Source organism: Petaurus breviceps, unplaced genomic scaffold, assembly GCF_028583685.1.
Source record: "Petaurus breviceps papuanus isolate PSGF00001 unplaced genomic scaffold, PetGlider_PUasm1.0 191, whole genome shotgun sequence".
In the NCBI taxonomy this organism is placed as follows: Eukaryota; Metazoa; Chordata; class Mammalia; order Diprotodontia; family Petauridae; genus Petaurus; species Petaurus breviceps.
The window spans coordinates 1,352,385-1,365,046 of record NW_027185811.1 but is presented as its reverse complement, the minus strand read 5'-3'; the positions used below and the strand labels follow the sequence as shown (position 1 = coordinate 1,365,046).

Below are 12,662 nucleotides of genomic sequence, written 5' to 3'. Positions count from 1 at the left end.
CACACACACACACACACACACACACACACACACACACACACACACACTCTCACTCACTCACTCAATTTTTAAAATCCTTTACAGCCTGGCGATAATCTCATTGTACATTGTCCCTCTTGCTTCACATTATAGTTTGTCTAAACTGACTTTCTTGCTCTTCCTCACACACAACACTCCATCTCCTTTCTTTGCACCTTTTCACTGGTTATCTGTCATTCCAGAAATGAATCCACTTTCATCTCTTACATTCCCTGTTTTTTTTTTTTTTAATTCAAAACTGCTCAAGTAACACCGTAGAAGGCTTGTAAGCTTTCCTGGTTCCTTCAATCACTAGTCCTCTCTCCACAAAAAAATTTACCTTGAATCTATTTTGTATATACTTATTTAAGCACATAACTCCCCCAATAGAATGTAAGCTCCTTGAGAGGGAGAGACAGTTTCATTTTTGTTTTTGCATTTCCAGCACCAAACAAAGTACTTGATTGATTGGTTAAAATGCCCTCAGGATGGGGTGGCTAGGTGGTGCAGTGAATAGAGCACCATCTCTGAAATCAGGAGGACCTGAGTTCAAATATGGCCTCAGACACTTGACACACTTGCTAGTCATGTGACTTTGGGCAAGTCACTTAACCCCAATTGCCCTCCCCCCCCCAAAAAAAAAGCAAAATAAAATAAATGCCACCAGGAGAAAGCAAAGTTGCCTCTTCAAATCTACAAATTTAATTCTGGATGAAAAAGTCTCTAGATGAAGTAGTTCTCTGTAGTTCCCTTTTTAAATTGCATAAAAAATAGATTTCCTTGAGAAAACTGTTTTTAAATCCATTTCAACTATTCCCTAAGCTGCTAACCTAAAGAGTGTTAGCATTCAATTGGCATGATGTCAATTTATTTAAATCTCCAACTCCTAGATACTAAGTCATGCAATGCAGCTAAATCTAACAGAAAGACAAAATTCTAAAATAACTTTTATTTGGCTTTTGAATGCCCCATCTTGTTATTATATATATATATATATGTGTGTGTGTGTGTGTGTGTGTGTGTGTGTGTATATATTTGCATCAGCTTTACATTGCTAGTTATGTTTTACTGAGGTAAATAACCAGAAGGCTCTCCATAGTCATGTCTTCTAATGATAATAAGCAGTATAAATAATATTTCAATTGGAAGCACTCCATAATCTTTTTTTCACCCATGCAATTTGAACATACATTTATTAAATGCCTATTATGTATAATATCCCAAAGTTATAATAACTAGGGCAATTAGGGACGTCTGGGTCTTTGCTCTAGGGTGGGAAAGTTAGAGGCACCAATAACGTGTGGGCTTGCTTTCTCTACTGTCTCTTCACCCCCTTGTTAGTGATGATTACATCATCCTAGGTATGCCTCCTCTCCCTTAAGTAGTTTGAAAACTCATGGTATCATAGGGTGTACTTCTTTAGGACAGTTGCCTTCCAGGTAAGCCTACCCTTCTCTTGGCACTGACAGTTACCCAAGTTACAGTTCCTTCTTCTGTCAACTAATTGAAAAAAAATGAATGCAAAGGATTTTTTTTCTCTCATTTTTGTAGTGCTATTAGATGACTAGGTCTAATCAGTTAACCAAATTATCTAACTTTAGGTGTTTTTAACCAAAGACATGATGGAAAACTTATCTATAACTCAATCAAGGTTTAAAGTCTCCTAGTGTCAACACAGATTGAAGGTGGGTGGGAGAATTGAATTTAATAGACACATACATTTAGAGGCTGAGGGTAGGGGCAGCCAGGTGGCTCAGCGAGTAAGAGTACCGGCTCCAGTGTTGGGACGACCTGGAGATTGAATCCCGGGCTCAGACACTCAGCACCACACCCAGAAATAACTGGCCGTGTATCCTTGAGCAAGTTACTTAACCCCAATTGCTTAAAAAAAAAAAGAATATTAGAGGCTGAGGGTAAATTAAAAATATATAATATCTATATAGTCAAAATGTGTATAAATTATTGATAGAAAAAATAGATATAAGCACATGGCTCTCTAGCCTCTACTCCATGAGGGAAGATATCTTCACTGTTAACTGAAGTTACTTTTTTATTTTGTAGCGTAAAGGATACTGAAATAACTATTGTTGTTTTATGTCTGTTTGTATTTGTTTCTATAGGGTGACAGTGGTGGGCCTTTAATGTGTTACCTTCCAGATGACGGCAAATTTTACTTAATGGGAATTACCAGTTTTGGATATGGTTGTGGCAGAAAAAATTACCCTGGTGTTTATGTCCAGGTGCAATTCTTCAAAACATGGGTGATAAACCAAGTGCTTCAGGCAGCTGCTGAAGACAGAAATAAGACGAATATTGGACAGGGGCAGATCCTTCTTATTGTAGTTTTTTTCAGTTTACTAAGTGGCTGCATAAATTGGCACTAAGACCATAACTTCTTTTTGTAACTTGCCCTTTTTCATATACTCATATTGCCCAAAATGCTAATTAATCTTTTATGAGTAAACTGACCTCTTTGAAGTTGTCACATCAACATTTCTTGCTGATATAAAAGGGTTATGATGCTTTGGATATGTGGTTTTAAATTAGATATGGAACCATAGACTTTTCCCTGGACAATCCTTTATGTTATAACATACTTCATATTTGGGGTACTTTTCTCAGGGCTTATAAGCAAATATACACTTAGGTATACTTTATTATGCATTTATTTATATAAATAAAAGGAACTCAAACATAAATGATAGTTGGCTATTTATTAAATCCAGTGTGGTATAATGGATAGAGTGGTAAACTTGAAGCCAATCAAATTCAGCTTCCGAAAAAGCTCTGTGATTATGAACAAGTAAGTCATAATCTCTCTGAGCTATAGTTTTGTGTTCTCTAAAATAAATAAATGAAAAGGCATTTATTAAATGTCTACTATATGTCAACTATTGGCATATACTACTGAGAACTGCCTACTGAGGTTACAAGTATAAGAAAATAAGAAAGTTCCTGCTCTCAAGGAGCTCACATTCTAAAAGAGGAATCAACATATATAGGGGAGTGGAGTTGAGGACAGAGAGGAGTGTTTTGGTAATATTGATTTGATTACTGTTTTCATCTAGAGCGGGAGTGTGTGTGTGTGTGTCTGTGTGTGTGTGTGTCTGTGTGTGTGTGTGTCTGTGTGTGTGAAGGGTATGCTTGGGGCAGCATGTCATGAAGATGGCCAGGAAGTAGAGGGTGGGACTAGGTCTGGACTAGAATGCTCACCAATTAGAAGTCCAGAGGCCCAGAGTGGGAACTTGGTGTGCCTCCTCAGTGGTATAGGCTGGAACATAAAAACATAGGGTTAATAATGCCTGCTTGTAATGGTAAGGGAATTTGAAGATCTTCCCTGTCCTCCCCATTTTTTGTTTTGTTTTTTGTCTTTTTGGAGGGGGGGAGCCAGGGCAATTGGGGCTAAGTGACTTGACCATGGTCACATAGATAGTAAGTGTTAAGTATCTGAGGCCAGAATTGAACTCAGGTTCTCCTGACTCCAAGGCCAGTGCTCTATTCACTGCACCACCTAGCTGATCCTTCCCTGCCCCTTAATGGGCCTCCAGTGGAACCTAACAGGAGGGGATTGATTTGGAGGGACCGCTTGTTTTTCAGGAAGGCCCACACCTTTTGTTACTTTGTAATTAGGCAGTGGGTCATGCAGGTTGTGATATCCTCTGACCCTGAAGAAAGGTATATATACTCTGAGGTGAGGTTTTGCTTTGAGGCTCACTTATGGGAGGAGTTGTGTGATTTGGCCAGATGAGACTCTGGGTACTGCTGAGCCCCTTAGCTCTGAAAACACAGATGTTGGTGCTTCTCTCTCTGGTAACTAACTGGGTATGTATGTAATGGTCAGACAGCTAGAAGCCCTGTCTGTTGGTCTGTTGAAGTGTTATTTTCCCTGTTTGTATTTTTTTTCTGCTTGTAATTTCTGTTTGTATTTTCTGAAGTTCAGGGTGCTAACTTTTCCCCCTGGGCTAAGTGAATTTTACACACACACACACACACACACACACACACACACAATTAAAGATTATTGACCCCTTTAAAGTTGCTTTCCTTTAGTAAAGCAGATCAAAGAACCTGTGCTAGTAGCCATCCTGGGTATGCTAGGGTACTTGCTGTTACTCTGCTTTACAGGGTGGAGGTGCTTTCTTAGCAGGTCAGTCTCCTTCAGGAGGATGACTTTCCTTTTTGAACCCATGTGGCAGCAAGCACCCAAGTGTCCTCAGGGTTTGCTGCCAGCACAGGTTCTTGGATCTGCTTTGTTAAAGGAAAGCAACTCAAAATGGGTTAACAAGCTTACTTTAATCAGTCAAACATATATCTTTTACCTTGTTCAGGGGAAAAGGTCGGCACCCCGAACTTCAAAGTACACAGACAGAATTATCAAGACAGAAACAGATCTAGTAGACAGATTTCTGTTGCGGGCGTTTACCCTCGCAACAGATCTAGACGACTAGCCCCACGGCCCTCTCACTTACCCATCCCGGGTCTTCGGTCGTCACCGGCCCCTTCACGGGGAAAAAACACCAGACAGAAGGCGGAGGAGTGAAGCGGGGTGGTTTATTCTTCAACAGTTACATGGCGGAGAGAGAGAGAGCGCCCTCTCACACAAGAAAATATATAGCGAATCCGAGCCAATCACATCGCAGTTTTACATTTATGGCCTTATATGGTGATCACCCCCATGGCCTTATATGGAGATCACCCCATCAAACTTATACATATTCATTCAAAGCAACCATGGCACCGCCCAAAGCCCTTCCCCCTCCCCCATCAGATTTCAAACTGTCCAACCATTACATCCATACCCAGTCAACATCTGGGTTTCAAAGTCAGGGGGCTCTGGACAATGGCTAGCCCAGAGTTTCATCAAATCACAGAACACTTCTCAAAAGTGAGCCCCAAAACAAAGCTACACATCAGGGCTTATATAGCCTTCTTCTGGCTCAGAGAATGTAACAACCTTATTGACTCACTGGCCAATCAAGAAGTATCTACTGAAAAACAAACCTCCTACCCCAGGCTCCAGGTGCACTTTAGCCTAGGGGCAGGGAAGATCTTTAAATTTACATTCCCATTACATTGGGCCCCAAGATCTTTCATGCCCATAGCACAGTCAATTTACTTTTGAATTAGCACCAAACATCTTTTAGGTCACATTATCAAGATACAGAACTAAAGTTACCAAAGTAGCCCCTGGGCCTTAAACACAAAGTACATTGCATTACCACTTCAATTCAAAACAAGAGTCCAAATAAAATTTCTCTTGGGGGGAGGGGAGTGTCCTTCCCCTCACACAGCTCCAGCCCCTGCTTCCAAGTACAGAGAGGGGGCTGGGCCACAAAACCAACAAGGTGGGGTCCTTGGGGGTCCACGGCACTTCATCCCACTCACCATAGTCACGAGTCCATCCTCCCCCTGGGTCCCAAACTGTGGTATGCAGCAAGGAAACACATTCAGTGCCCCTGCTTTGCTGCTCAGTTCTTATCTTTTCCTGTGGCTGAATTCCAAACTCCTGGGTTCCTTCTCCTCCCACAGGCGGCAGCCACTCCTGGCTTCTGCCCAGGTCCCGATGCAGGCAGCTCACCATTCCTGCTCTCAGCTCAGCGAAGTCCGCAGGCAGGCCATTCTTCTCTCCTGGTCCATGGCTCCACAGAGTCACAGCTACCACAACTGGGAAACAAACAATTATCCCAGTCCCCATACTTTCCTTTTACTCTGCAGATCCTGTTCGTGATGCCATTCTGTGGCAGCAAGCACCCCAAGCGTCCTCAGGGTTTGCTGCCAGCACAAGCTCTTGGATCTGCTTTGTTAAAGGAAAGCAACATAAAATGTGTTAACAAGCTTACTTTAATCAGTCAAACATATATCGTTTACCTTGTTCAGGGGAAAAGGTCGGCACCCCGAACTTCAAAGTACACAGACAGAATTATCAAGACAGAAACAGATCTAGTAGACAGATTTCAAACTGTCCAACCATTACATCCATATCCAGTCAACATCTGGGTTTCAACATCTGGGTTTTTTCAAAGCGTGTCCAGACAACAGCTTCCCAGAATCCATATCAAATCACAGAACACTTCTCAAAGTGAGCCCCCAAAACAAAGCCTCACATCAGGGCTTATATAGCCTTCTCCTGGCTCAGAGAATGTAACAACCTTATTGACTCACTGGCCAATTAAGAAGTATCTACTGAAAAACAAGCCTCCCACCCCAGGCTTCAGGTGCACTTTAGCCTAGGGGCAGGGAAGATCTTCCAAATCTGCATTCCCATTACAACCCAGAATGACTACCTTTACCACTAGGGCTTGCTCAAGTAATTTATTCTGTGGTTCTTTTTTTTTTTTTCTGACTATAGGGAATCTGTCTCTGTCTCTTCCCTTCTCCTGAATTGATCTTTTTCTCCCTCCAATGCACTCTCATCTCAGTGAAATATGTGACTTGTGAAGCTCCAGTCAGATTGCTCTGCCAGCTTCAATCTGGATTTATAAGTCCTCAATAATCTAAATTTGCTTCCTTTTAGGGTTTAATTCTCTCTGCTTTTCTATTCATACCATATCATTCAAGAAAATTGAATTGGCACAGACTTGAACAACTATCTGGATTTTAATATATTGTCACATGCATACTAAGGAAACAAAATAATACTGCTTAAAGAGCTAACAATTCTAAGCTCGGGTATGCAGTCTGCAGTCAAAAGCAGGGAGGGAAAGGAGAAACAGAAAGACTAACTCCCCTTTTATCCTACAGTCTTTGGATAATGGGCCAAAGAAAGATGGTAGATAAGCAGATTAAAGGAGAATGGGTCTCCAGTCCCACAAGGGCACAGAGAGGGAATCTTTGGTTAATCTCACCCAAAAGTCCTTGCTCTTCAAGGTCAAATGGGTGCTGTCTGGCTTTGTCTTATTTCCCCTTTCAGTAGAGTATCTCTGGCTATTCAGTTTTCTTTGCTACTGGGATCATGGAGCTGTGTGTTGGCTAGCATATAGCTCAATCTCATGATGGAAAAGTTCAGTTTATATATCCCTGCTGGTTTGCTGTCCTGGCTCTCTAAATCTCTCTCTTCCCCTAGGGATAGAATTTACTCACATTTTCCAAAGCAAGTGTGAATGTGGAAGTTTAACCTAGTCTGTGTCTTTTTGGATCCCAGATTGCCAACATGCCCACTAGTCTCTGAGAAGAGAGCTACAAAAAAATTTATAATAAACAGCAATTTCCTTTGCCACCATGTCTCTCTGGTGTCAAGTTGATTAAGTTTGTAATAACTGAGGTTGTTTTGGCTTCCCCATTTTGATGTCTGTTTTATATATGTTAAATTTCTCTAAGACATTGTTAGTGTCTCTACTTTTATCCATTTCCAAGTTTTCAGAGTCAGCTGCTCATTTGAATAGGTTGTAACTATAAAAATTGCAAGCAGTGTCTTCTCAGTTCTATCCTAATTTGGTGTTGACTTTAACTTTTGTGCTGAGTAGTTTATGGTCTGTTTACACAGACAACCAATTCAGAAATGATTCCTATATCAATAAACCAGTTATTTACTGTGTATTAAAATGTAATCAAATTTTTGTAAAGTTATTCAATGCTCAATATGCCTAATACTTTCCAGTTATTTTCTCAAAGAAATTATTCTTAATATGTAAGCATGAAAGTTCTGAGTAGTCATCTACAAATCTCTGGTCACTTCACTTCCTTTTTTTTTTTAGAGCAATTGGGGTTAAGTGACTTGCCCAAGGTCACACGGCTAGTTTATTTTGTGTGTTAAGTTGCTGATTTGAACTCAGGTCCTCCTGACTCCAGGGCCAGTGCTCACTTCTTAATTCAGAATTATATTTTCCTTTTCTCTCATACCTTTTCTTGATTGAAGTCACCAAATATCAAGGTTCTCTTAGGAACCATAACCTAACCTAATAATATCCTAATATTGAGACCATCCTTAAGACTGAGCTGTCTAAGGGAACTAAAGACTTAAGCTGTTGACATCACTTCTTGGCCTCCTGAGAACAAAATAGATACCAGAAACTCTGGGCATATTCTCTGATTCTTGGAAGACCACAATGGACAAATTAGTAAGGGAATTTTGCTTAGTTGAATCAACTCAAGGCATCTTTGGTTCCTATCTTTGTTGAATACCCTTTTCCTGCTACTACTAACTACTAACAGTAAATCTCCTTTTCTTAACTGTTGAATGACCAATGATTGTCATTATTGAACCTAAGCTTACAATACTCACCTAAATTAGGCCTGGCCCAGAACACCTGGCATAGGGGACAGGCAGCGCACAGGAAAGTATCCCAGACCAGCCTTTATGCTTCCGATGATGCTTTTGGGGACTATGAGGGATCTCCTACCTCTGGAAGATTAGTTAATAAAATGCCCATGGCCATTCAGCAAGGAAAGACCGACAGGAAGATGATCTGTGTCAAGAAAAGAAAAAATAAAAAGAATTGTACCTTGAAGATAAATGTAGTAAAGTTTGTCCATCAGCTATGTGGTGTCCCTGGCCTTCTAGCCCAGTAATTTAAACTTCTTCAACATGCTACTAGAAAATATTCTGAGAATTCCGTTTATCTTCAAAGAAGCCTGAAAGGATGGAATTTTTTGCTCTGCCCCAGCTGGGACTGGACACTGGTATTGCTAATAATCTTCATCACCCAATTACCTTGGGAGAGATCTATTCAAAGATGCCCCTCCAGTTTTAAGAGAGCCCTCTTTGTAAGTAAATGGAGAAAGTGGCTTTTTTTTGGAAGTGACAATATAACTGAACAAATAGTCCTTAGTCCTATAAAGCCAGCCATTGAGGAGTAGCTTGAGGAACTCAATAGCAAGAGAATGCAAACCAAAGCATATCTCTGAAAAAATAAAACTATGCTGAAGTTTTATTATTTGGGGGGGGGAATGGGGGAAATGGAAATTGGGTCTGAGGGTTGTTTGTTTGGGCATTTGAGAAGCCAATCAGAATTTTGTCACATGGACTTTGTTGTAATTCTTCAAATGCAAGCCATCGGGAGAGGCACTTGAAAGGATAATGCTTAATTCTTGCCAGGAGCCCAGAGCCATTTCTGAAATTGGGGCTATGGGCAGGTGTGCTGATAGAACTCATGTTTAATTATCTGAGGACAGGCAAAGGTGCTGTATTTTCATCCCTGAACTATGAAGCTACAAAATGAAGATTTTCTCTTTGTTTCTAGGACTTCTAGTGAGGGGCCCCATAGAGCTCGGGCCCCAGGCAGCCTTGCCAACTCTGGCAAACATGGCCACTGCTTTTACATAGGAAGTAGAGCACATATACTCATCTAGAAGAGTCTCTGGGTTTGTTGCTTGCGTCTTTTCCTGAACATAGTTGGGCAATCCTGAGCCAGACAGTCCTAGTCTTGGCGGCAGCCTTGTGGATCTAAGATGTAAAAACTCCTGTATTCCTCAATGGGAGCTAAGTGGTGTAGCAGGAAGAATTTCATGCATTGAAGAGGATGACCATGGACAGAAAGGGGAACCCAACCCCTGGTATGATTGACCCAAATCTTTTGGAGTGGCTGGTTACTATCCTGTGTGTTGTGGTGGACACCAGCCAGTGATAGGAAAACTATGGCTTATGATATCCAGCTCTAGTGCAGTGAGAGTCTAGCCCCAGCAAGATTCCAGATTTCCATGGAATATTCTCTGCCTGCCCCCAGGGGATCTCATAGAAACTTGAGTGTATTCAGATTGCTTCTGCACACTTTTGACTAGCTATGACTCCTCATATCTGCTCTGAGTTCCCCTGATTGGCTGCTGAGTAAGAAAAACTCGACACCGGGTGCCACATCTGATTGAAAAAGAAGCCATTCCTGGCTCCTGGTGGCTCTTGCAGGCAGCTTTCAAGAAGACAAGATGTAGTTGTAGTCAGGTAGTGGCAGAATGGCAATGGTGGGGCCCTTTGCCCCCTACTTTCTACCCCAATATGGTACATGGGTTCAACTAGTTGGGTTTGCACTAGTGGTCCCTGGCTGCCTTGACTGTTCTTTGTGATTCTTATCCTCTACCATTAACCTTGTAAAATATAAAAAGATTTTAGTGCATACATATCCATAAAACAAAAGCAAATATGCATGGTAGCAAATAAACTTAAGTAATAATATTTATCTACAAAAAAATCAAAACAGCAAAATGTATGCACAGTAAGCTAATAGCAAAATTAGGCAAAGTTAACAAATTGATGTAGCTATAATACAAAGCAATATCAATACAAAGCAAATGAGTATAACTAGAAAAATAAAAGCATATTTAAACATGCAATAATTAACACCTGCATTAATATGCAGATAACATTGCATAAGCATTTATTCATTCAATCAATCAATCAAATATTTATTAAGCATCTATTATGTGCCAGGCACTATGCTGGGGATACAAAAAGGGGATATAAGCCAAGGTCAATTCAAAGAAATTGGCCCAGAGAGGTAATCTGGGACTGTCAGAATCTTCAAGCTAGAAGGAGAAGTTGAGTCATACACTGGAATTCTTCAAGAGAAACACAATCTGGGAGAGATAAACTCATTGGAAGTGGGAAGGACTCCCACACTGGAACAGCAGCAACAATAAACTTAGCCTTCTTACTCCCAAGACTTACCAAGCAGAAACTGGGAGTACTGAGAAGAAGGGGAAAGATAAGGCAAAACTGAGCTGTGCTAGAAAAGAGAGAGATTTAGGAAGACCATTGTTCCTACCAGCATATTGGAACAGAAGACATAACCTGAAGCCACAGACTTTCTCTACTTCTTCAAGGACTAAGGAGAGTTCTGTGAAAAGGTCTAGCTTCCTTTCTTGATACCTGTCCACTAACAGATAACCTTAGCATGGTGAGGGCTTTATCTAAATGTTTCTGGTAACCTGAATTTTGCCTCAACAATAAATATAAATGAACGTATACTTAAGGCAGAGAGTCATGCCTCTGCTTAAATATTAGAAATTTTCCTACTTAAGGTCTCTGAGCAATTGTGATTATATTCCTAATTTTTTTTTGTTTAATATAAACTCCATAAAACAGTAGAGGAAGGGGGCTAAAATATTACCACTAAACTAGAAAATAGGCTAGTTGTTGTGCCAGGCAATGAATGAGCATTTATTAAGCTCCTATTATGTGCCAGGTAATTATGCTAAGTGCTAGATAGTCCCTGCCCTCATAGTATTTATGATCTAGTGAGGGGAGACAACAAGCAAATAAATATGTAGAAGCTATATACAGGAAAAATAGGAACTAATTAAAAGAGGGATTGGGAAATGCTTCCTGTAGAAAATGGAATTTTAGTTGAGACTTAAAGTTTTGGGATAAGCATTCATTATTTGGTAAAAAATGTTGGAAAAACTAGAAAGCAGCATGGCAGAAATTCAGCATGGATTAATATCTTACACCATTTACCAAGATAGGGTCAAAATGGATACATGACGTAGATATAAAGAGAGATGTTACAAGAAAATTTGAAGAACATGGGACATATTACTTATTAGACTTATGGATAGGTGAACAATTTATGAATATATAAGAGATAGAGAGCAGAGTGAGGTGTAAAATGGATAATTTTGATTACATTAAAAAGGTTTTGCATCAATAAATATAGCCAAGATCAGAAGGAAAGCAAGAAAAGTGGTGAAAAAAAATTTATAGACAGTTTTCTTAAAGATCTCATATCTCAAATATATAAAGAATTTTGCAAAATCTACATGTCATTCCTTGATTGATAAATGATCAAAGGATATGAACAGGCAGTTTTTCAGTGAAGAAATTAAAACAATTGATAGTCATAAAAATGCTCTAAATCATCTATTATAGATCATTGTTTCTTGTTTCATTTGTTGTAACATGAAATGACAGCGAGTGAGACTATTAATCATTTTAAATGAAGTTTTAATAGTGGAGCATAATGAACCCGCCGACTGCCAGGGGTTATGTACCCAAATCAGGCAGCCTCAAGCATATATATCTCAGGGTTTTTATAGACAAAAATCACAGAATAGCTGTTACCAGGGGAAAACGACAACTTAGTCAGTTGCCACTCAAGTGGGGAAAATACAGAAGCCAAAAGGTAGTAATCAGTTCTTTGCCTAATGATTGTTGCCCAGTGGTCAGTTTGTTGCCCAACTAGAAAGTTCCCAAATCTATTTCAAGAACTGAACAGAAGGGGGGGGGGAGGCGCGCACGCGGCTATGGGCTTCAGGTAGCAGTTTTGGCCAGGTTTACTTGGCAGGTTTGCTGCCTAGGTGGCCTTTGTTGGGCTTGGCCAGGTTTCCTAGGCAGCTCTCCTATGATGGTGAGAGATGGGGGATGTTCACAAAATGGGGAGTTACTACACATTCATTAGCGAAATGCAAATTAAAGCAGCCTTGAGATATCCTTTTACACATATTGGATAAAGTGAAGGGGAAAGAGACTTGAAGGAAGCCAGGGAGCCAGAAGATCAAGATGAGGAGGGAGAGTATTCTAGGCATGGGGGACAGTCAGAGAAAAAATGGCTGGAGTGGAGAGATGGAAGCCAGTGCCACTGTATCACTGGAATATGTGGTGGGGAGTAAGGTATAAAAAGACTGGAAATGTGTGTGTCACACACATACAGCCAGACCTGTTGGGTGTGTCTGATTAAATCAAGAGAGACAAAGGGATTAGGGAGGAAAAGGAAGTG

At 40.4% G+C, this 12,662-nt stretch overlaps 1 protein-coding gene across 1 annotated transcript in view; it reads left to right on the top strand.

Moving 5' to 3' along the window:
• LOC138164637 (transmembrane protease serine 12-like) overlaps nucleotides 1–2,828 on the top strand; it is a 77,056-nt gene extending 74,228 nt beyond the window's left edge. The window contains exon 5 of the mRNA XM_069092553.1: nucleotides 2,139–2,828. Within this exon, the coding sequence (XP_068948654.1) occupies nucleotides 2,139–2,402 (264 nt within the window). The 3' untranslated portion in view covers nucleotides 2,403–2,828. The remainder of the gene's footprint in view (nucleotides 1–2,138) is intronic.
• Nucleotides 2,829–12,662: the final 9,834 nt, after the last annotated feature.